Below are 23997 nucleotides of genomic sequence, written 5' to 3'. Positions count from 1 at the left end.
CAGTAGCAGCCTGAAACAGGGCATTGTGCTTGATCCATAGCAATAAAATTTTTCGGGGGTCGGCTATTAGGTAGAACTAAAGAGGTACACATGTGTGTTTTTAAAGATTGTCTTAAAAAGATGCTTTAATAAAACCAGTCGCTCGGACCACTACTGCTGATCCAAGTAAAACTTGCACAATATAAAACAAGCTATTACTAAAAATAGCTTTAAAAATTAGAACTAAACTACTACTAAACTAACCCAATTTCTTAAACTGCACTAAAACAGAAACTTTTCAAATAAAGTGGTGCCACAAAATTATATGACATACTGTTTGTCCAACCACTTGTTTTTATATGTTTTTGCTACTCTAGTGGAAAAAATTCTAGTATTTTTCCTGAGGAAAACAGTATTGGAGAAAAATGTGAGCTTTGAATGGCGTCTGGTCAGCCATTAGGCGGCCGTTCGTTATAACATAACAGCGATACGTTCTCAGAAATATTTACCCCGAAAAGAAGAACTGAAATAAGCGGTAAATGTGAAAGATAATGTTATGTTAGCAGTTCTAAAGCAGATTGGTTATTTTTAAATGTCATCGTGGCTTGAATTCGTTCTTTTATGAAGTTTTATGATGACAATAGTAACAATAATTATGTCTTCTTCAGCGAGACTATTTTTAAATTGCTTTTTCTAGCACATAATAACATAATAGCAAAATGCTGCAAAAATCCCATTTCACTCCACTAACTGAAACAACTTTTTTCTCAGTACTTATTCTTTGGAAGGATTACAAAGACGTGATATGAAATCCAAAGAAAGTACCTCACAGTCACATTCACGTAAAATGAAATTTCTAACAACAAGAGGTAAGTTTACTGAGAACCTCAATTTGTCATAAAAATAAATTTTACAGCACAGAGCTTCAATTTCTCACAAACACTTGGAAGTAAATTAATTGTACGCAAGAGACAAAAACATGATGATATTTTTAAGTTTCACACGAGCAGAATAGCAGAAACAGAGGGAACTATTCTGAAATTAAAGTTAGAACATCTATTGCACAAAGTGCGCAGAACAAATTATGCACCGTCGCTGCGCTTTCTTAAATTGTTTTTGTTTTCTGTTCCTTTCTTTCTCGCCTGGTCGTTTGTGCTGTTCATTTGTAGTTGCTCGTTTCGTGGCTTTCACCTAAAAAGAGTTCCCGCAAAAAGGCTACATAATAAGATTTCTTCGGAAGCGATAACAATTATTGTTCCTGTCGTATAGCTTTAAATCGTATTGATGTATGTTTTGGTTCCTCGTGCGAGAGCTGTCTTTTCATTCAAACTTCCTCGTTTTTGTCCGAAGTTTCCATGTGATTTCAGAACTCGTAAATGTTTTTTCTCGTGTAGTTATATCTGTAGAAAAGATACCTACTACATTTTATTGGAAGACAGTACGAGCTTGTAACTCAATCATCTAGCAGGTTTTCCTGAGATACCCAAGAAAAACTTGCTTGAAAACCTTCAGTCATACAGGTATTTTTGCTTGTCTAGCCAAATCCGCGTAAAAATGCTCATGGAAGATTGGAAAAGCTAAATTCTGGGATTTGTGGCAGACGTCTAAACGGTAGACAAGAGAAAATCGTTGAAACTTCCCGAACAACGCACAAGTTGGTACACCTTGATGTAGTTCCCATACGTGATAACAAATCACTTTATATCTATTGTTTTAGAAACTCAAATATACCCTTTGTTCAGCTGAATATTTACGAGGTGGAGTGCCGTTGTGGGTTTATCTGTTATAGCTAGGCGTAACACTAGGTAAAGCCTTTACGGTATGTGACAACTGTAGGTCGGTTTTTTTCTTTTAAATAAATGATTTCCAAAGGTCTGTTTTATTCTAAATCACTCTGATGCCACATTCCATTAAAAGGACATTTAAATAAAGCTCCAATGCCTAGCGTTTCAGGCAGGATCAATCCATACATTAAGCGCTTGAAGCGGGGCTTTACTCCAAATATTTGGGGCCTAAAAATAGTAAAATCGAAACGAATAGTTAAAATAAAAACGAGGAGATAGCTGTTCGGAACGCTTGAATGTTCCCTGAGGGTTGTCAGCGGCCCAGCACGTAGGCTAATAGCGTGCCCCCACGTCGCGTCGCCTGCATCGACTGTTTTGTTCAGTTGTTCCCAGGACTAGTGATTTACAGTTCGCACATTTTGTTCGTGAGCGGATTGGGGTCAATAGTACAAGTTTCTGGGGCTTGATCGACGGTCCGCGTTTTGTTTACGAATTTTAGACAATACTTGTTTTGGAGTATGGAATTTGTTTTCTTTTACTTTTTATTTTCTGTGGTTGGTGAGTGCTCTTGTTTTCGGTTGTTTTTTGTTTTATTTGCTTTCCATGTTTTCGTGCTGAGTAATAAAGTTTATAACAAGGATCAGTACTATCATAGTCCGTATAAATACCTTTTATTAGCCATATAGATGACAAATTGAGGGTACTATACAATAAGCCAAGCGATTCCGTTTGAGCTCCAGCTTTCAAGCACAGAAAAACATGTTTTTCTTCAACTTTGTTATTGAACGATGTTCTCAAAATATTTTCCGTTCACCGCAAAACCAGAGCGAAGCTGGGATATTATCAAAACTTGTTTATACCGGTCGCTTTAATACACGAACGTCAACTAAAGTTCGCCCGTTTGCACAGTGAGTTAACACGCGAAATTATGTTCAATAATCCTCTATCAAAGTCACATACTTAGTATGTAAGTGCTATAGTATAATGTTAAGTTCATAAAGGCGATAGTGACGTACGTGGCTTGCCGAAGTTTACTGAGACGTGACTATTACGTATAAATGAATATATTATGTTGATATACGTATAAGTTTCTCTCGCGATAAGTCTGTGTATGATTTCCGAAAGTATTATAGCGGTGTCTGTTGTTTCGTGTGTAAGTTTGTGACGTCCTGTAGGATTGAACCCAAAACAAAAATGTGAAAGGTTGCCAAGTTCGATAATATGGGAATGCTTCGCCTATAAAAGAAGTGAGATCTGAATAAGTACCAAGTTCCATATACATACCTCAGTTAAAAATAGTTACTTTTTAATGATGTTACTCGGCAAGTTTTCACACACCTTGTTATAAACCTACTAAACGCAATGAATCAAGTATTTAATTTTCTATTAAAACTTGCCAAGTAAAATCATTAAAAAGTAACTATTTTTAACTGAGGTATGTATATGGAACTTGGTACTTATTCAGATCTCACTTCTTTTATAGGCGAAGCATTCCCATATTATCGAACTTGGCAACCTTTCACATTTTTGTTTTGGGTGGGATTTCATTTATTTTTGTAAGGTTGTTTATTTTATTTTTTTCTTATGATTAAGTTAGTTAAGGAAATGTCTCATTTATACTATCTTTCAGATTTTTGAATATGCACTATGCTTCTTACAAAGAAATGAACTAGATTAACAAAATGGACTAGATTTACCAACTGACTGACATGACATGTTATCATATATTATGTTCGTGGATCAAAGTTACACATTCGTTATTTTCGAAAGTGACTCACACTTGGTCGTTTTCAGATTTTTACTTTACTTTGACTAAATACAGACCTTTGTAACGAATTTCAGATCGGTACGACCATTCGAAGATATATTATATAAATATAGATAAATTTAGTTCGTTTTAGTTCCTTAGGGGTATAAATTTAAAACGGGTATCACCTTCATTATTTTGAAACCGACTCACACTTGGCCATTTTCAGATTTTTCCCTTTACCTTGACATAAAGACCTACCTCCATGCCAAATTTCAAGTCAATACGACCATTGGAAGTGGTCTAGGTTTTTGATGAGTGAGTCAGTCAGTGAGTGTATAGTAAAAATAGCGATTTTCTGACGTCAATATCTCAAGACCTATAATAGGTATATTAATGAAATTTTGTATTTTAGATAAGTGAGGGGGTCTCAACAGATACCAGAAATTTGATATGCGTAAATAAAATAGATTTTGAGTTATAGGGGGGTCGAATTTGGCCCGAAATGGTTCGTGTAATATAACCCACGTCCGGTGTGTCGCTTTTTTTGCTCGAACTTGGCGGACACACTGCCGTGTGTCTAGATATGAATAAAATATCCACATGCTTATACTTATACAATTTGTTATAAAAAATGTAATTCTAAAATATTTTTGTGAGTGGCAAACGTGAAATTCTCTTTATATAAAATTTTCCCACATTATCTTTAAGATACCTAACACAAATATACTAAAAGCCAAAACTTTTAAAATATCTCGAGTATAAGACCTTTCCATATATCAAGTAGATGATGTAGAATATTACTCGGCAGGAATATTCTGAACCTAAACTACTTTTCCTAATTTACGAGATATTATCCTCGAGTTCGCAGATAAGTAAATAACGAAGGTACCTTTTGTATAAAGTAAGCTTTTTTCTTAGTTTTTTGCTTAATTTATAGACACAAGGATTCTTTTTTCAAAGTTAGTTTAAATAAATTCGGATATTATGTCTGAAAGTATATTTGTTATTTTGAAAAAAAAAAGAATAAGTAATTATAAAAATGTTTTATTTTGGTACATTTTGTGACTTCATAAAGATATTTATTGTGCTGCAAATCGACTAGGTATTGGGGTACCGGATCTTTTGTGTTGTTGTCAGCTGTCAATTTTCAGAGGAAAATAACATCTTTGTATTACTGCCAACCGCACCAAAAAACGGCCACACCATTATAATTAAAAAAAATCGAAATCTTAAAAAATACAGATTTAAAATCATGATCGGTTAATTGTTTTCAGCTAATGTATTTTAATGGCCGACAACATCATGGAAGTTTCAAATTGTAAATAAAAGGTTTTACCGCACACATCGCTTTAATTAATTTAAATCGTTTCATAATAACCTGTGTTGTGAGTGCGTGACTACATACATACACACATTACAGATACTTACATAATGGGTTGATACATATGACACACGAGAATGGAAAACTTTGAAATGTTTGATTATCATTATCACCATCATAGGTAATGTGATACAATAAGTGGAATTGATTTGATTATATTATTTTTCTATAGTGTTTTATCACATTCAAATTATAACAACCTCATCCCACGTTCCAAGTTTAGAACAAACAGTTTCTAAATGAAGAAATGGGCTTATTTAAAGTCTGACGGCCTTATGGAGGGGACATAGGTACTTGAGCAAACAGCTGCTCGACAAGTTAGGCAGAAAAGTGTAGGAGACTGATAAGGTGACATAATTTGGCAACTTTGATACCGCCCTATTTATCAGGAAAGCAAGGTTTTTTTTCCCTCGATACGGAACTTCATATTTATTCACTTCCTCTACATTAAATTTTCTACGAGAACATCAAATCCCTTATCCTTTTCTTCATGCTCATGGGAATCACAACATGATGGAACCTGCTTCCGTTCGGTTCAACTTTTTATAAGAAAAACTGGCGAAATAAAGTTGGGCATTATTTTACTTTCATAATTTATTCTCTTTTCCTACTGAAATAACAAACCTTTGTATTAAGATTACGTTTCTAAAAAGATTGCTCTAAGTACCTTTTTTTATTACAATTAATCGTCCAGACTTTTCCTAGTAGTAAAAATATTTAATTACTCATTTTTATTTTACTGGTTTGACAATAGGTAACTATTTACCTACTTATGATTTTTTGTTGCAATTTCATATCAGACCATGCTAAACGAAAGATAACTAATTCCAATAAACGTTAATCAAATAGTCATCATTTTATCTACATCATACACTTTTAGTGAACTACGAATTAGTTCACTTTTGCGTAACATCATTTGTTTTCACAGAAAGGATAGCACAACATCAAAACTAATAATAGAGTCAGTAATTAGAGCACTTATGCGGATTTTGGGCTGCTACCGAGAATATCATAATCCTCAAACCATGAAACACTGTTTGATTTAGGAATTGAACATTCCAACATTCACAATTGTGATAGTCATGTATGGATTCCCTTTGTTAATGTTATTCCGAAATTAATTTTCCAATTTTGTTCCCCAGTGCCTCCAAATATCGTGGATGAAGGTACGAGCGGGGATCTGGTTTCCCGGGAAGGTCAGGACGTCAGCCTTTCGTGCAAAGCTGAAGGTAGACCTCTCCCAAGAATTCTATGGCGAAGAGAAGATGGAGCCAACATACAGTTGAGGAATGAAGCTGGAGAGCTTCGGAAAGGTAAGCCAAGTTTTTCGTGCTTATAACATCACAATTTTAACTTTAATGCTTAAAAGTTTTTGGGATAATGACCAGAATTTAACTTCAATGTGTCAAAAATAGGGTACGTAAGGTTTTTCTATATGAAAGAAAATGTTATCATAACAAGTCTTTATAAGCCTAAAGCTTTATAAAATACGACGTTAAAGCCCAAGATCTGAATGAAACCCTTAAAGTTACGTAAAACTTCGTTCTAGATCTTCTATATTTATGTGACCTTTGGGAGAAAATATCAACAAAAACAAGATTTTCGAGTTCACGGAAATAAAGTAAGTGAACTCGATGTAATATTAGAAGTATTATCGTGATGTATTATTGAAAGTGTCCTTCGAGGATTTTCCTTAAAAAGTATTAGATTTTCCGGCTTTATGATGCGGAGGAAAATTGATTAATTTTTTGTCGAGTCTTTTGATACGAAATCATACTTTTTTCTTTGAACTGGATATAATATGCTAGCTAGTCCTGTACCTAATATTAAACAATCTTAAATGTATATGCTTTGTAATAACTAACAAGCAATTATGAAGTCTGTAAGGTATGTAAAAATGAGAAAGGAAAGTATGTATTTGTTTTCTGTCTGTCGACACCTGAAAAGAGCCTGGCGTTCTCTTATTCATCCAAATATAGGTACCAGAATTCTTAGAGGTATCTTAAGAACTTAGCACATTGCACTTACACCGTAATAAATATGTAGTAACACGCCCCTAATTCCTTTCCCAAGCCATATACTCAGCTTCCTTTTTGCAGTTCATTTTAATGGGTTAGTTTCTACCTAACGATGGGAAGGCTTTTGTGCAGAAAAGCTTAAGAAGACTGATTGCAGCTAAACGTCATCTAAAATTGTTATCTCTTGCTTTCGGTAGAATTTATTAGCACAATCCTCGGACGGTTGCTTTTAATTACCTATGCAGTAAAAAGGGTAATTTTATAAAAGAAAAGGAAATGACTTGGTGGGTTATTTTTTTAATCTCAATCTACAGAATCAAATTTCGTAACATTTGGTTGTTCACTTTACAAGATTTTGAACATTGACCTATATCATGCATAAAACCTATAAGGTACCTACAGATTTAAATCTATGATCAACCCAAATCAATGTACCCATTTCAGCACAGACTTGCTTTTGTACTCAAAATCTAGTAAGAATAGGTTATCCCTTGAACTAGTTTGCTCAAATTCACAGTTAGAATATTCCCCAGTCCTTATTGTGACAAAGACTACCTAGTTGAGTAAACGTGTTACGTACTACGCTTCGTAGAATCGATTCCTGCAAGGAGCTATGTAGATGTATGGCCTACAGAGAGTTGCTGCCCGTCTTCGTACCTACTCGAATATATGGACTTTGAATATACAAACGTACCTACTATCTTACTACTTCTGAAGGCGAGATTCCACCGGTGTGCGGTACTATATACCTCTAGCACTGTGAAGTACACAATGATGTTTCTTGAGCACTGTTTAAGCATTTGTTTTTCAAAACGAAAACAGCTTGCACAGAAACCTCTGCATCAAAATACAAAATTTAAAAAGCACACAAAAATTTAAGGCTTAATTACTCAGAAGGCGGCAGTGTTTTGCAGTAAAAACGCCATAAGACTAAATAAGACTGGTGGACGAGCCAGTTAACTGCAGTACTTCCAAACAAGTACACGATTGAAGCAATTAAGCTTGTTCCTACAAAAAAGTTTGTTAACTAGTTCTTTTTTTTTCTTTTTTTGTGAAGTCTTTAACTTGCTCGGATGAGGTAGATAGATACTCAATAAAGAATTCGAATTAGACTAGTTGTCCAACTTGTTGATTGAAAAAGGACTTTATTCAAATTCCTAGACATTGAGTTAGACTTATTTAAGTTTTAAATTGAATAAAAGCCTACAATTAGACGAAATTTAATTTAAATGTTTTAAGAAACCCCACTCGAAAAGTCTAGGGTAGACGATTCAAGTCATCTTTTTTAACCCCCGACGCAAAAACGACGGGGTGTTATAAGTTTGACGTGTCTGTGTGTGTATGTGTGTGTGTGTGTGTGTGTGTGTGTGTGTGTGTATGTGGCATCGTAGCTCCCAAACGGATGATCCGATTGTAATGCAGTTTTTTTTGTTTAAAAGGTATGTCAGTCGGGAGTGTTCTTAGCTATGTTTGGTGGAAATCGGTTCAGGTCTTCAAGGTCATCAGCTCGTTTGCTAGATGTGATAGGAATGTTACACGCTCAGTTTACTTGCAAGTATATGTGGGATCTGAAATTTGAAACTCTAATGTCTTTTGCAACCACTGAGCTGGTCTGCTGGTAGTGCACGAAGGTAGGAGACGTAACCCTGAACTGCCTTTTAGTAAACCCATCGAGTTTGGGCTCGTTGAACTTGTCTTGACGAGTTCTCTTCATGTTTCTGATTGACGAGAGCCTGATGCTGGAAATGGGATGTGGCAGACGAAACCCTGGAATGCCGGAATGAAACGGATAAACCGATTTATATTTTTGCTGGAAATCTAGAATGTCCAAAGGTTAATCTTTATTGTTTCTCAATCTGTGCAATTCTCCCAGAGCCAGTTTGTCACGAGGATCGTTAAACAGCTTCCTTTGGCCGAGATCGCATATAGCGGCCCATCTTAAGATTAAATAAATTAAATGCAAGAAGGAAACATTAAGGAGCTCCTTTAAAAAGCATGAAATAAAATTAAATTATAAATTTAAAAAAACCCCCGACCCAAAAAAAGTACGCAATAATTATGACAAAAGGTTAAAAACGCTAAGCCCTATAAAAAGCAAAAAATAACTTTTAACACTACGTAAACTAAATTTTGACGTGTCGGGGGACCGCTTTTTACCTTCATAAATACTTACATAAATCAAATGATACCTACCTAATTACAACATTCGTTTAAAAAAAAAACCCGTATCTAAAGAAATGAATTAGAGCGGTCCCCCGACACGACAAAATTTAGTTTACGTAGTGTTAAAAGTTATTTTTTGCTTTTTATAGGGCTTAGCGTTTTTAACCTTTTGTCATAATTATTGCGTACTTTTTTGGGTCGGGGGTTTTTTTTAGTATCACAATTCATGTTTGAATTTAATCCATGTACGAGTGCTTGTGTTAGAAGGCATTGACCGATGTAGGAAAACAAAGGAACGGTGCAAGTTTTGCGGTATTACTTCTAGACGTGAAGCCGCTAAGGGACTCTGGTGCAAGATCTAGACACACGGCAGTGTGTCCGCCAAGTTCGAGCAAAAAAAGCGACACACCGGCCGTGGGTTATATTACACGAACCATTTCGGGCCAAATTCGACCCCCCTATAACTCAAAATCTATTTTATTTACGCATATCAAATTTCTAGTATCTGTTGAGACCCCCTCACTTATCTAAAATACAAAATTTCATTAATGTACCTATTGTAGGTCTTGAGATATTGACGTCAGAAAATCGCTATTTTTACAATACACTCACTGACTGACTGACTGACTCACTCATCAAAAACCTAGACCACTTCCAATGGTCGTATTGACTTGAAATTTGGCATATAGGTAGGTCTTTATGTCAAGGTAAAGGGAAAAATCTGAAAATGGCCAAGTGTGAGTCGGTTTCAAAATTTTCAAAATAATGAAGGTGTATATTTATACATATAACTAAAACGAACTAAATTTATCTATATTTATATAATATATCTTCGAACGACGAATTAACGAATTACAAAGGTTTGTATTTAGTCAAAGTAAAGTAAAAATCTGAAAACGGCCAAGTGTGAGTCACTTTAGAAAATAACGAATGTGTAACTTTGATCCACGAACATAATATATGATAACATATCGTGTCAGTCAGTTGGTAAATCTAGTCCATTTAGTTCATTTCTTTGTAAGAAGCATAGTGCATATTCAAAAATCTGAAAGATAGTATAAATGAGACATTTCCTTAACTAACTTAATAATAAGAAAAAAATAAACAACCTTACAAAAATAAATGAAATCCCACCCAAAACAAAAATGTGAAAGACTGCCAAGTTCGATAATATGGGAATGCTTCGCCTATAAAAGAAGTGAGATCTGAATAAGTACCAAGTTCCATGCACATACCTCAGTTAAAAATAGTTACTTTTTAATGACGTTACTTGGCAAGTTTTAATATAAAATTAAATACTTGATTCATTGCGTTTAGTAGGTTTATAACAAGGTGTGTGAAAACTTGCCAAGTAACATCACTAAAAAGTAACTATTTTTAACTGAGGTATGTGCATGGAACTTGGTACTTATTCAGATCTCACTTCTTTTATAGGCGAAGCATTCCCATATTATCGAACTTGGCAGTCTTTCACATTTTTGTTTTGGGTGGGTCGATAACTTAACATATCTTTTTACGCGAATGTCAAAAAGGGTCATAGTTAGACTCCTTGAAACAGCGTCATATGCTTGTTAATTAACTGGTCTCCGAACACTTTTATGGGCGGTTTATATATGTATAAATAAAATCGAATATTCTGTGACAATATCCTAAAATTATGATAAGCGTAACAACTTCACCCTTAAGTTAAAACCGTGTAAAGATCCCCAAAATACAAGTCCCAAAGGTAGTTGAAAAAGATGAAATACAGGAAAATCGGAAGGGTTTTAATCTAAAGTAAGTATGAGATATCCCAGTGGGTATTCAAGGGGTTCTTCCAGCGAATAAAGGATGTTTCATTTTGTTAGGAAGTTTAGAAAATTAGGGAAATATGTTCTGAATAATGTTTTTCATGTTCATATTAGAAACAGTGTGCTTTTAGTTGTTTCTTATTTATCATATATCTTATATATTGTTTCTCATCAATTAGAATACAATATGATTTCCGGTTTCTCAGTAGATACCTTTCTTGATTTATCTTTAATATATTTATGTTTTAAAAATAAACTACTACCGAAAAGGTTAGCAGAAACCAATCATTAGTGTGACCAAGATATTTACATAGAAACTTGTAATTTAGAGACACGTTTAAATACGTTTACGTCTACTTAATAAGTTGTGTTTACTTCCCGTTAAAGTAAATACGGAAACACGACTATCTATGAATTATTCCGCAGATATTTAACTTGTTACTTTGAAATAAGTTTCAAACATATTTCACTGCTCCCCGTTACGAGTGGACGGAAGTTAAACTTTCTAAAGTGACCGATTTAAAGTTTTCGTTGACTGAACTTTTCATTTTATTAATGTTTGTCTTTGCCATGTTATATTTTATTGTACTGGGAGTTTGTCTTTTGTCTTTATATGGATCTTTTTGCTTTCTAAAAGATTGTCTCTCTTGCTCGATTTTCAGCTACCAGCCGTGCAACTCTTTCGTTCTTCAATATTCCTGTGTGAAATAGAAAAAGTTATTTTTTTAAACATTAATTTTGTTTTAATTTTAAATATTATTTATTTTAAAACTTAATAATAATTTTATAGAGCTAATGCCGTTAATCTAAGGCTTAATAACTTATTACTAATAGTATATCATATTTTCAAAAATATGCCACTGAAATTAAGTAGCCTACCTTCGGGCATGGATTTATAATTCTAAATTTGACCTATGTAAAGTTCAGTTTTTATCCAATATTAAGTTGCATAATTTATTATGGTCCATATCTGAGCTCTGAATGATATGAGTAGGTACAACCCCGTTTCAATTTGTAGCAGTAACGAACCGCATCTCTTTGTGTTTTTGCTACCTATTACCTACTTTAATTTTTCTTTGTCAGCACAGTCGGTGCCTCATTTCCTAAGATCGTGTGTTTTGTGGACTTTGTATGACTGTCAATAATATTTGTCACAAATTCAGTTTTTTTATTTTGTTTTTAAGTACATAATATATGTTCGGTAATTTTCGTTGAAGGTAATTTTTTTCAGATATTAGAGAAAAATAAACTGCTACAGTTGCATCACAACTCTCTGTATAACGCTTTGTGAAATCATCTTTTTGCCTTCGCTACTTATAAAGTGATAATTATCAAAGTTGCATCATGCAAGTAAATACGTAACCATAAAGAGTTTGTCAAAAATGTATTTATTTATGATTTAGTCGTATCCTGGTCTAAAAACTGGTCCTTCATTTATTTGATCACATTTATTTATTTAAGCGTTGGGAATCTTTAAAGTATTTTAAACAATAACATATACCTTTTGTTTGCAGTGGACATGTTCATGGGGCCTAGCCTGAACCTGTCCAAAGTGGAGCGTCGCCAAATGGGCGCGTATCTCTGCATCGCTTCCAACGACGTGCCTCCGTCCGTCAGCAAGAGAATAATGCTTAGCGTTACTTGTAAGTATTAAGCAGCTTCACTTGTATATAGGATGGAACCTTTTTTATGTTGGTGGGACATAATCAAATGATCAACCCTGTGGGTGCAGACTTACTGACTAATCATTAGATAATTTTATTTTTTAGTTAGTTACCTGATAAATACTCGATTTATACAAGATTCAAAAAGGCAATTTGCCTTTAAGAGTTTGCTCCAAGATGTATGTCAACCAGGGATATGCAGCGAAATTCCGAGAATACCTAACGTGTATCTCATATCCAATAACAATTTCTGAGTAGGGACGTTTTATGACAGGATCTTGTAAATTGAGTGATGAAATAATGTGCAAAGCCAGTACTTACTTTTTAAAACCATTTTGAAAACACTGCTTACGTTGGGCTATGATTGATAATACTCGCAAATTTTTGTTTCATAATCAGAGATAGTTTAGCTATTCATCGCTATAAACGCACTGAAAGCCCCCGAGTATAATGTGTAGCATATCGGTAAAAGTGATAAATTCTAAACACTATCGAGTTTTTCTGACTCGTTACTTTTCTGTAGAATGCAAAACAGGTGTTTTGCAAATTCGCAATCCAATAAACCAAATTTAAAGCTGCAATTCAGAAGTTTATTGTTTCAACAAATTTTATCAGACGCAAGAGAGAATTTCACAGGTTCTAAATAAACGCCTGTTAAATTCAGGCTGCCTTTTAGTTATCAATATCTACGTTTTATTTTGTATCCTCTAACTATAAATTCACTATTTACCTCGTTAGATCTCAGTTAGAGACAGTAGCGAAGCATAAAGGTGTTGACTGCGTTTATACTGCATGAGGTAAATGTTTTGGACTTTAATTATTGGCTGTTTTTTATTTCTAAAGCTACCAATCATGCCCTTTGAGGATAAATAATTTGACCGTCATCAGAAAATTGTGAAATTGGCCTCACACAGCAAATTAGTGGTATTCGATTGTTTACAACCTGATATGATATATACCTACTTAACTACTTACAAGCTTTTTCCAGCGGTTTCACCCACATCTTACAAAAACTGCTTCACGCACCCGGATGCAAAGTCTATAGAACCACTTTGTAAATGGGCTATCAAACCGAAACATTGTTTTGGCACCTAGTCCCTGAGATTAGCGCGTTCAAGCATTGAAACAACTACCTGTTTATAGGTCTTTATCATAATCTTTACCATATATTTTCAAACACAACTTTGTTCACAGTTCCGCCGTCAACTTTAGTGGCAACTAAAGTGATCGGCGTGCCCACAGGCTCGCAGGCCAGACTCGAGTGTTTCGTCGAAGCGTACCCTCAAGCCATCCACTACTGGCTGAAGAGCGGCGAGGAAATGATATTATCTGGGTAAGTCATGTTAAATATGTTAAGGTGACCAGGCTTAGTAATTCTGTAACACATAAGTGAATAAATAAACATGCAATCGCAAACATTAACAAAATATGTTTTTTAATAAATTAAAATAAACAAACATTAAAAACATAACATATTTAATTTTAACTTTGAAGACGATGTATGCATGATGTGTTCTCCTGTAATTGAAGGAGCACAAATCCATAAATAACTTTTTTATAAATACGCATGTAAGGTGTATCCTTTGTTGGAGTTCCTTTTGAATAAAATAAAATAAAAATGAAATAAAAAAATAATAAAATAAAATAAAAAACATGAAAAACATTTTATTGATGCTTGCGATTTTAGGTTTATTTGTAGGTTCAGGAAAAAATTTGTATCATTTTTGAACAGTGTATCTGTATTTTTTTGTCTAGAAATCAAAGTTAAAAATAAATAAACAAAATAGAACAATGAAGTGTATAAACGTATCCAAACAGACAAAGAAAAATGTTACAAATTCTCACAAAAGGGGCAACAGTTGCCATTATCAATCGTGCTAGTAAAACTCCCGTTAAAAGTATTAACGAATACCGACAAAGTTCTCGAACGTTCTTTTGCCATTATCTCTAGCCCCTTCGCCATCTGTTCTGGTTTTGCTCTAGAGCAGTAAAATTGGTAATGTGGAGCATTTTATTGGTCATTAACGTATCCTTGGTATGTTATATTTATTGGTTGCAAGCATGCAATTGTCTTCAATATGTATTAGCACATAAGTACTTGTAGGTTTATGGCACGACTCCGCGGAATTATAAAGATTAAGCGTTTTGAAACACAGTTTCTTAACTAATTATTTATGTCTGTATCCGTCCAATTAAAGGCTGTTTTAAACGATATTATCATTCGAAATATCCGTCTTATTTTACTCATAAATATTGTATTAAAACGTAAATCCCAACTAGTTTAAAATATCATTATTTTTGCGTAGTAATAACAAGCTGTTGCCACCATTTACTCTTGCATACAAAGTATAACCTCAGTTGACCCACTTTGGAAAATATAATAATGTTACTCATATTCGCATAAAGGTTTCGTTTCTACTTAGAACTTCATACTATTCGCATTTTGTATTGTATATTATCGCACCTAGAAATTGCACGTGTAGAAAATAATGATTTTATAAGTCGTGGTTATTATGAACGTGACATTGGAAAGCTCCTAATTAGCTCCATGGAAACTTGGTGATCAATACTCGTGCTAACTTAGTATAACACGAAACCTTTGACCTCAGCACTTAGATACCACGAAGCTAAGATATTACTATGATATCTGTAACCTCACTCAAAATTATAATCTATTTATAATCCTTGAATATTAAATCAAATTAATTAATATCTCTATCTCGCTGAGCGTTCGCGGAATTATTAAATTAGTTAAAACATCTTACGAAAGTAATTAGACAAATTAGTTCATTATTTTGCTTGATCATTACATTACTGAGTCGTTCTCGCATTTATGACATCGTAAATTCTGTAAGTATCTGCAGGCTATCTTTACATTGACCTCATAGCTAAAGTGCTTTCTTATTGTTGTTTACTTATCATTATTTTTAATGGACGTCGGGTCTTAAGCTTTGAGTACTTATGTAGTATATACTTAGGTACCTACATATGTATTATGTATCACTACTCGAGTACTTAAATATCGTGTATGTGACGTGAACTTTATACAAGAAAAACCGTTTTCTTATCGTTCGAGGGCTATTTTCTTTAACGTTAATTACGTATTTAAATACATAATGTAAGAAAACTATGGCCTTAATAACACATATTCTATTCGGCCGCGGATATATAACTTGGTTGAGAAGCGGCAATATTAATTATAGATAAGTACTATAAATGGACATGTAACAATAATTAAATCCCAAAAGTATTATCTACCATTTACATCGTAAGATAAATGAGGAATAAATCATATTGCGAGCACTACAAATAGTCTCTAATGAAGTAGGAAGTAATCTCCTACTCATTATTCGATTCGATGCCCGCTAATTACAATTACTATACGAATGTAATTACAAAGCGTTAATTAGTATGTATGTACTCCGTTCATAACTTGCCATGAAATATATTATGACGAATATCCTCTATTCTAGGAATTCATTCATTGTCAGCTTCAGCGTGAATATTAATATTATAATTCAGAGCTAGATTAATTCAAACACGTGAAATTGTGTTATTGTTGAAGTTCTTTTGTTCTTCATTATTATTTCCAGGAAAAAAATAACCTGTACCCACGCTATATTCTAGTACGACGGATAATTATGATTGTTTGGTTATCTGTGTGCTTTTTTTACGTGGCATCGTAGATCCCAAATATAAACTGTTTTACATGGAACTATTGCCTGTCTGGTCTCCTCATCCCAGTTACCTTGTCAACCAGATACCTCTTGTCAACACTGTTTGCCAGACTGACTGTCTTCTGACTAGCTGTATTGGTGTACCTACAAATAAGAGCTGGGACCTACCAATTTAGCAGGGCTTTCTTAAATGACCTGCTGTTATGTGATGTTCCTTAAAATAGCATTTTGTTTCAGTGGCAAACACGAGATATCCGAAGAGCGTGTGTCCCCATACCAGCTACGAACTATACTAATAGTATCGCAGTTTGACTCAGAAGATGTGGGGACTTATACATGCGTCGCTACCAACACTATGGGAAAGGCTGAAGGGACTTTACGGTTATATGGTAAGAATTTTTGAAGTTATTTTTGATACAGTATGGTAGAACAAGCTTGTTTTTTGAAACGAGCATTTATTCTCCTTTCGGAGTAAATAACATGTTCATTACAAATATCCTAAAAGAAGCTTTACTATATGCTTCGTGATAGCTATCATAGAATGGTGCTTTGTTCAACTCGGAAAATATTTATATTTAGCTAGAATACACTAAACTTTAAGCATATACACATTATTTATAGCATACGAGGGCTGCCTTTTAAGTTGTGTCGTTTGAAATAAATATAGACAATCTAATAGGTTATTACCATTTATTGTTTTTCAAAGAATTCTCCGCGATATTTAATGCACTTTTGCATGCGTTCAAACCAGTTTTTGAAACATTTATTCCATTCCGAAGTGGGGGTGTTCGAAATGGCCGATTTGTATGCGTCAACAGCTTCTTCAGGTGTGCTGAAACGTTGACCACGAAGATTTTGCTTTATTTTGGGGAATGTTAAAAAAATCGTTAGGGCTTAAGTCAGGGCTGTAAGGTGGATGATCCAGGATTTCAATATTTTGGGAACTCAAAAACATCTTTGTTTGGCGGGCGGTGTGCGAACTTGCATTGTCATGGTGCAGTATCATGCGACGTCTTGGGTTATTTTTTCTGAATTCGGTTATGACTTCTGGCAAACAAACACTGGTATACCAGTCAGCAGTAACCGTCTTGCGATCTTCTAATACAATTGTGGCGATGTGACCACCCTTCGCCACAAACGAGGCAATCATTTTTTTTTGAAGAGCTTCGTGAACGTACGACTTTGGTCGGTTTTGGCTCATTTTGGAAGACCCAGACAGTTGACTGTTGCTTGGAATCTGGATCGTAAGCATATATCCAAGATTCGGCACCACTGACTATGTCATAGACATGCTTTGACTCTCCTCTGTCGAATCGCTGCAGAGTTTTGCGGCACCAACTTACTCGAGCTGCTTTTTGTTCGTCGCTAAGCAAGTGAGGTATCCAACGAGAGATCAACTTTCTTACGCCAAGTTCTTCGTGTAGAATTTTCTGGATGGTGGTCCCTGAAATCCCCACGGATGCCTCTATTTCACGGTATGTTACATGTCGGTCTGCGAGAATTAGCTGCCGCACGGCGTCGATATTACCTTGCGTCATGGCGGTTTTTGGACGACCTTCACGTAGCTTGTCATTGAAGCAAGAGTGCCCACGTTGATATTCTAAATACCAGCGTTCTACAGTCCTAAGGCATGGTGCTGCATCACCAAACACAGAACTTATCTCTTCAAAGCACTGAAGTCGCGACAATCCCCTTTTAAAGTTATAGAAAATTATGGCGCGCAAATTTTCCTTCGACATTTCCATTTTTACAACTGACTCGTCACCTTTGAATAGACAATACAATAAAACTATTCGACCAATTTAAAAACATTCTTTTGTTTTCGAATTCTAAATTCAAAAAGATGTAAATGGCATATACATTTTTTTTAATAATCGAAGGAGGTTAGCAAACGACAGAACTTAAAAGGCAGCCTTACGTATACACTAAACTTTTCTTGACTCATCTTCTAGCAGACATTTCTAAACCTATTTCTGGGCCAAAGTTTAGTATTCTGGAAATTATAGATACGTGTTATAGACCATTGTATATAACTTTGTATTGTTTTATTTCAAATCCTCGTCAAAAGTGGGTTATTACCTACCAATCAGTTTATTTATACATAATCTGTGAATTTAGCAATAGGTACGTACTAGTCAGCAACTTTAAACCATCCACCGCAAGACTTTAGAAACGCGGTTTAGTTTTTCAAACGGAATTCCATCGCAAAAAGATTGCATGTTGCGCTGCAAACTAGCGAAGACTTTGTCCGTGTAGATTAGAAAAGAAGTTAACTTCTTTTAGTTTTCTATTTCAGAATGAAACTTAGTTTATAGAAAAATAAGTAACCGTTTTTATCATCGTTTAAAGCAAGGCAATAATAGTTAGCATTATATTAATGTAGGTACAGGAATGGTATTACTAAAGTTAGTCGGGACATTCTGTTTTAGGTTAAAGCCCAAGAATGGTCACAGATATTGTTAGTCTAATACAATCACTATATTTACTTACTATCTGTTAACGGATTACCTACGCAAACGCTAGAACGTAGAAGTTCCCATATTTTGATAGAAACATAACGTAACAGTTGCTCACTGTAGCAAATTATACCTAATTTATTTTTACTATTTTGTGTACAGAAATAAAAATAACAACAACGACGACGACGACTACAACGACAACTACAACTACTACAACGACTACAACTACAACTCCTGCGCCGACTACAACTGAACCGCCACCACGTAAGTCTACAGATTTATCACGCAATCAAACATTATTTCTTTTGTTTCTTTCTTTGTTTTGCATATTACATTTACAGTATCATTCAAATCCAATTTATGGTAGATAAAAAACTATTATGTGTACCGGGTATTTATCCTACTTTAAACAATTTGTTTGTGGTTATACAGGATAATGAGCCTAGATATTTTTTTTGAGACTCAATGTTGAAACACTATGTGCTATCAACCGACTCTATTAAGCAAGTATTCGTAGAGACAATCAAATATAAAATGTCGAAGTTTGGCACGCACTATAAAAGTCTTTATTTTTTTAGCAATTCCAAAAAATATAGGTCAAAAAATAGGTCATATATTATGACATTGTTTGATATTACAAAGTAAGCTTAATAAAGAGCTCGGTTCTCTAACAGCGACCATTAATATTGAATTAAATATAAATCAAATGAATGAATAGATAAATGCTTAACTATCACATTGCAATTATCATTGAATATTTTCTTCGAGACAAAAATCCCAGCATTTATTTTTCATAAAGCTATAGAAAATCCACTAAGTAATGTATTTTTGTAATAACATCGTCAGAATTTATATACGTATTATTAGGTATTCGTCATTGCATGACCGCAGAATAAATGTATCCAATTCATTAAGCAATTTTAACCACTCAGTAATTTATTTATCTCACTACACAGACGTTATCATTAATCAAACTGTGTTTCAATTTTAATCATCATTGCGTTATCTGTCACAAAAAAATAATTTCATTATTATTTGTTAGTAAAATATCGTGTCCAAAAGAATACCACTCAGATACGTCATGATGAGAGAAAAATTATGATAATCCACTCAGATGTGCATTTATTTCTGTCACCGTACACAAATGGACGATTTTTCATAAATGTTGCTGACGTCATCGGAATGAATCGCGAAAAAATTTCATTTGTCATAATCCATTCAGTAATTTATGAGGCCGATAAGAAAAAACGAATGCTGCACCTAAAAGGCGAACTGCGAAACTTTTTTATTCGAATTGTGAGGCAGCTTCGGCAGGATTTTAAGCTCAAAAAGTGCAATTTGCAATAACTTGATAGAATATCTAGCTCCCATCCTTAACCTGATTTGCGAGACTTATGTACCAGGAGTAAATAAACAAAATCTATGTACAATTCTTATAAATTGTACATAATGTTTTTCTCTAGGAAACAGTTAACTTGTAAATAGTTTCAACCCCATGTTTCAACCTAACTCATATAAGAATACTTTTCAGGGTTCGTCGTGCCGCTCCAACCGGCTGAACAAAAGTTCTATACACCAGATGTCACAACATATGGTAAGTAGGATCCCTATTTATATCATAGTTTCCTCATAGAGAATATAAAATATCAATTTGTTATCGCTTTTGTGGTATATTCTTTTTCTCATTTCAGCTCAAATTAAAATGCCTAAACCGATCACACATATCTAGTTTTATCATGAGAACTATATTGGGTGATTAAATTAAATACAAGATCAACTTTTAAATACCAATTTAATTTATAGACACAATGCAGAACGTGATCGAGCAGTCCGTTCTGGACAACAACTGGCTACCGACTGCGGAATCAGCAGCTAACAGCCACTTACCAGCCTTCTCGCTCCCCACTCTTGCGCTGATCTCAGTGCTGCCATATCTAAAATATATTATCTTTAGTAGTTTTAATGCGTTCGTTCTAATTAGCAGGGATTTTCAAATTGTAACGAAAGGTGCAAGATGATAAGTTATGTTGCTAACACGGAGAATCAGTGTCAATTTAGTACGATAGAAATGTGTTTGCCACCAAGAAGTTAGTTACTAGTTTTGCTTGGATTTTTTTAATGCAAATTAATAAAGTATGTGATCATTTTGCATGCCACTGAATTGCGAAATAAATAATTCTTTGAGTATATTTTCATTCCATTTAAATCCTTCTTATCTAATTCAAACATGTCAGTATACGTTTTTGATATCAACTGTTTTCAATTCAGTGATGCCAAATGATCTTACCTTACGAAAATAAGTTTTTAAATAAACTTAACATTTCAATTGAAATCAACCCTGACTATGTAATATAATTAAAAACTAGTTAATCACTATGAAAATAATCCGAAGACATTAATTTAAAACTAAATAACGTGTAAGAGTATGTAAAAACGTTACATATGTAAATAGTTACCAAGTTATTAGTGTTTCGAAATTATTGTGATGGAATTATACATTAAAAGTATTTAAGTGTCAAAAGCCTACTCAAGAATGACTAATTTCACGTCTGACTTACCTTTCATTTAAGATCGAAATGCTGTTTTATTTGCATGTCCTAAATAAACTGAAAATATTGATATAGGTACTGGCCTTTTTTTAATGGGAACATTTATTCTGGAAAGGCAAAAAAAGTTTTGTTATTTCATAAAGTTAGTCGTAACTGTAAGTACGGGGGTGGTTTATGACTGTTTCCACGAGTACATTTTCGGGTAGGCTTGAGGTTAGTCTAATGTACAAATACAATAAATTAGTACGAGTATAGCGGTGTTTTGAACACAAGAACTGATGGAAAAAGTTTCGTTTTTTATGAATGTTTATGTTGTTAAGTTATCTTTTATAAAATAAAATGTGATTTTTGTGCCATATATTTATTAAGTGCGTATAAGTGGATTACTTTTTTCTTTCGTAATAATATGAAATAATGTTAAAAGGACAGATATAGCATGATTTAAGGAAATCATTATTAATTCTAATAGGAATTATGAAAAATTACAGAAGTTTTTCTCAAGTACTTCAGAATCTTGCCTTTTTAAGTTCGTTAGTTATTATAGTTATGAAATTATTTGCTCCGAAGCTATTTGTTTAAGCAACTTTAGATTTGTTTAAAAATGGCAGACTGACGAATTTTGTACGGTGTATTTGTATGTGAAAGGTATGTTATAAATTAGATGGCCTAACAAATAAAATTATTTACCATTTTCCACGTATAACAGAAGTTTAATAATCATACTAAAGCATATCAAATAAATGTATAAATAAATTGTAAATAGTAATAGGATAACAATTAGTAAGCAAGGGAAGTTTCTTAAAGTTTGCGAAACAAAGACAGCTGTCTTCGAATTTGTTTTAAAACCATTTAAATTCTTAGTGAGAAGTTCTGTTGTTTTTGCTTTCAGATGTTTATTTTTTTGGTTCTGTTCGTGATGGGAGCGAAGTTTGTGTCCACGTCCATACAATGCTTTGACCATGTCTTTGGCATAAATTAAATTTGAAAATTGACCCACATTGAGTTGGGAAGAAATTGCGAAAAATTAATATCTATTTAAGAAAACAATAGAGCTGTATAGTTTTCGTTGCCAAAATTTATGATGGTTACAGTAAAAAAATGTATTTTCCAATTCGCCTCGCGTTCATTGCTTACAATACTTTTAATAAAGAACTGTCAAAGTGAAATATCAAATATTATCTCGAATGATACAATATAATAAAATCTAAAGTAGCTTGGTCCCTGCGGGTCAAGTTTCAAATATAATTTGGGTCAATAGCAGCGGTCAAAAAAGGACAACACCCTTTATGCATATAAATGTTTATTACTATTTCGTGTTTCATAATATTACAGTAGAAATTGGGAATACAGAGCCTTTACGCGAAGGATAAATATATTGTAATGTGTGACATAAGCGATTTTCGAATTTAATTTTGGTTTGTAATTATTTACAGTAATATTCCTTAATTTGATTATAAATACGTCAATTTCGCAGTTGTGAACATCTATCTGACTGGATTTACAACAGTGCTTTTGCTTTATAAATCAGAAATCAAAAACCTATAATCATTTCACACATCGCCGATGTCAGCTCTAATATCCAGTAATGCGTTTGTGTTGGACTCGCTGATAATATTATTTCGTTGCCAAAAATGGATAATCTTCATAATTTTATTATTACAGTATAAAACCAGATATATAAGTTATGTGTATTTTGGTTTACTTAAGTAAATACTTATTCCTGTCTACTTGAATTGCTAAATTATTTTAATATAAGCGTTATTTAGTTTTAGGAAGAACGTTATGTACATAATTGCTGGTAAACTAGTCGTAATCGCTATATACTTAGTTAGGTATTGTTATAATAATAGACAACTGCCGCGGCATAATGTAAATAAATAAGAAATATCATTAAACGAACAATTTATAATTAACTTTGGTAGTTTCATTTTTAACGAAATTACATTTTGTTTGCATCCTTTATTGAGTTAAAATAAATATAGTTCGCGTACTCATTATACGCATTAAATCACAGCATACAACATAAAGTACAGTTCACTGAGAATTACCAAAATTACAAATTTACTTTTAATAAAAATTTCACAAACACACTTTTTACTGACAACTTATTCTTGAAAAATAAACATACATACATACATACAGACTTTCAGGCGGATTATACTCAAGTGCAAATAAGACATGAAATCACTGGAAAAGGTACTATTTACTTCAACAAACTAGATTAAGTATACTCCATAATACGCACAAATTAAATACACTAGAAATATGCAAAAGTTGCCACGCCGTAGCCACTCGCAGACACCTGCTACGAGCAATATCGCTACGAAAACTACGCCGCCGGGATTCTAGTCAATTCCATGCATATTTATATTTAGTTTTACCTATAGGGCGAAACTGGTTGGTTTGATATTAAGACTTTATAGGCTATTTTTAGTTAAAACCACTGGCTATTCACCAGTACTGTCATATGGACGAAAATAAAATGAAGAATGTTAAAAAATGTGTGCGTATTTTAATTTCTGAAATATCAATAGGAGTGTTGAGCCATGCAAAGCTTAAATGCATACATATTTTCTAGTGTTCTGTGCCAACATTTTTGATATAATGCTGAAAGAATCAGCTTGTAGTAAATCTCTGCTCCGTAAGCTTTTTTTAAATGACTAGTTGGAACTCAGTGCTGACTGACTTTTGGCATCGGTAGCCGTAAAAATATTTCCATAAAACATGAAAATGGAGCGTGAATTTATGGTGAAATAAAAAAGGTTTCTCCATAAAATACTATT

At 33.7% G+C, this 23997-nt stretch overlaps 1 protein-coding gene across 1 annotated transcript in view; it reads left to right on the top strand.

The window, feature by feature from the left end:
* The window catches only part of LOC126055693 (lachesin), a 76084-nt gene extending 52957 nt beyond the window's left edge, over positions 1–23127 (top strand). Inside the window, exons 5-11 of the mRNA XM_064038907.1 lie at positions 6037–6207; positions 12380–12508; positions 13724–13862; positions 16444–16595; positions 18825–18929; positions 20197–20259; positions 20469–23127. Coding sequence (XP_063894977.1) covers positions 6037–6207; positions 12380–12508; positions 13724–13862; positions 16444–16595; positions 18825–18929; positions 20197–20259; positions 20469–20683 — 974 coding nt within the window. The 3' untranslated portion in view covers positions 20684–23127. The remainder of the gene's footprint in view (positions 1–6036; positions 6208–12379; positions 12509–13723; positions 13863–16443; positions 16596–18824; positions 18930–20196; positions 20260–20468) is intronic.
* Positions 23128–23997: the final 870 nt, after the last annotated feature.

This window comes from Helicoverpa armigera, chromosome 17, assembly GCF_030705265.1.
Source record: "Helicoverpa armigera isolate CAAS_96S chromosome 17, ASM3070526v1, whole genome shotgun sequence".
NCBI classification, from domain to species: Eukaryota; Metazoa; Arthropoda; class Insecta; order Lepidoptera; family Noctuidae; genus Helicoverpa; species Helicoverpa armigera.
Note: the sequence above shows the minus strand (reverse complement) of the source record. Positions and strands in the feature narration are given on the sequence as shown.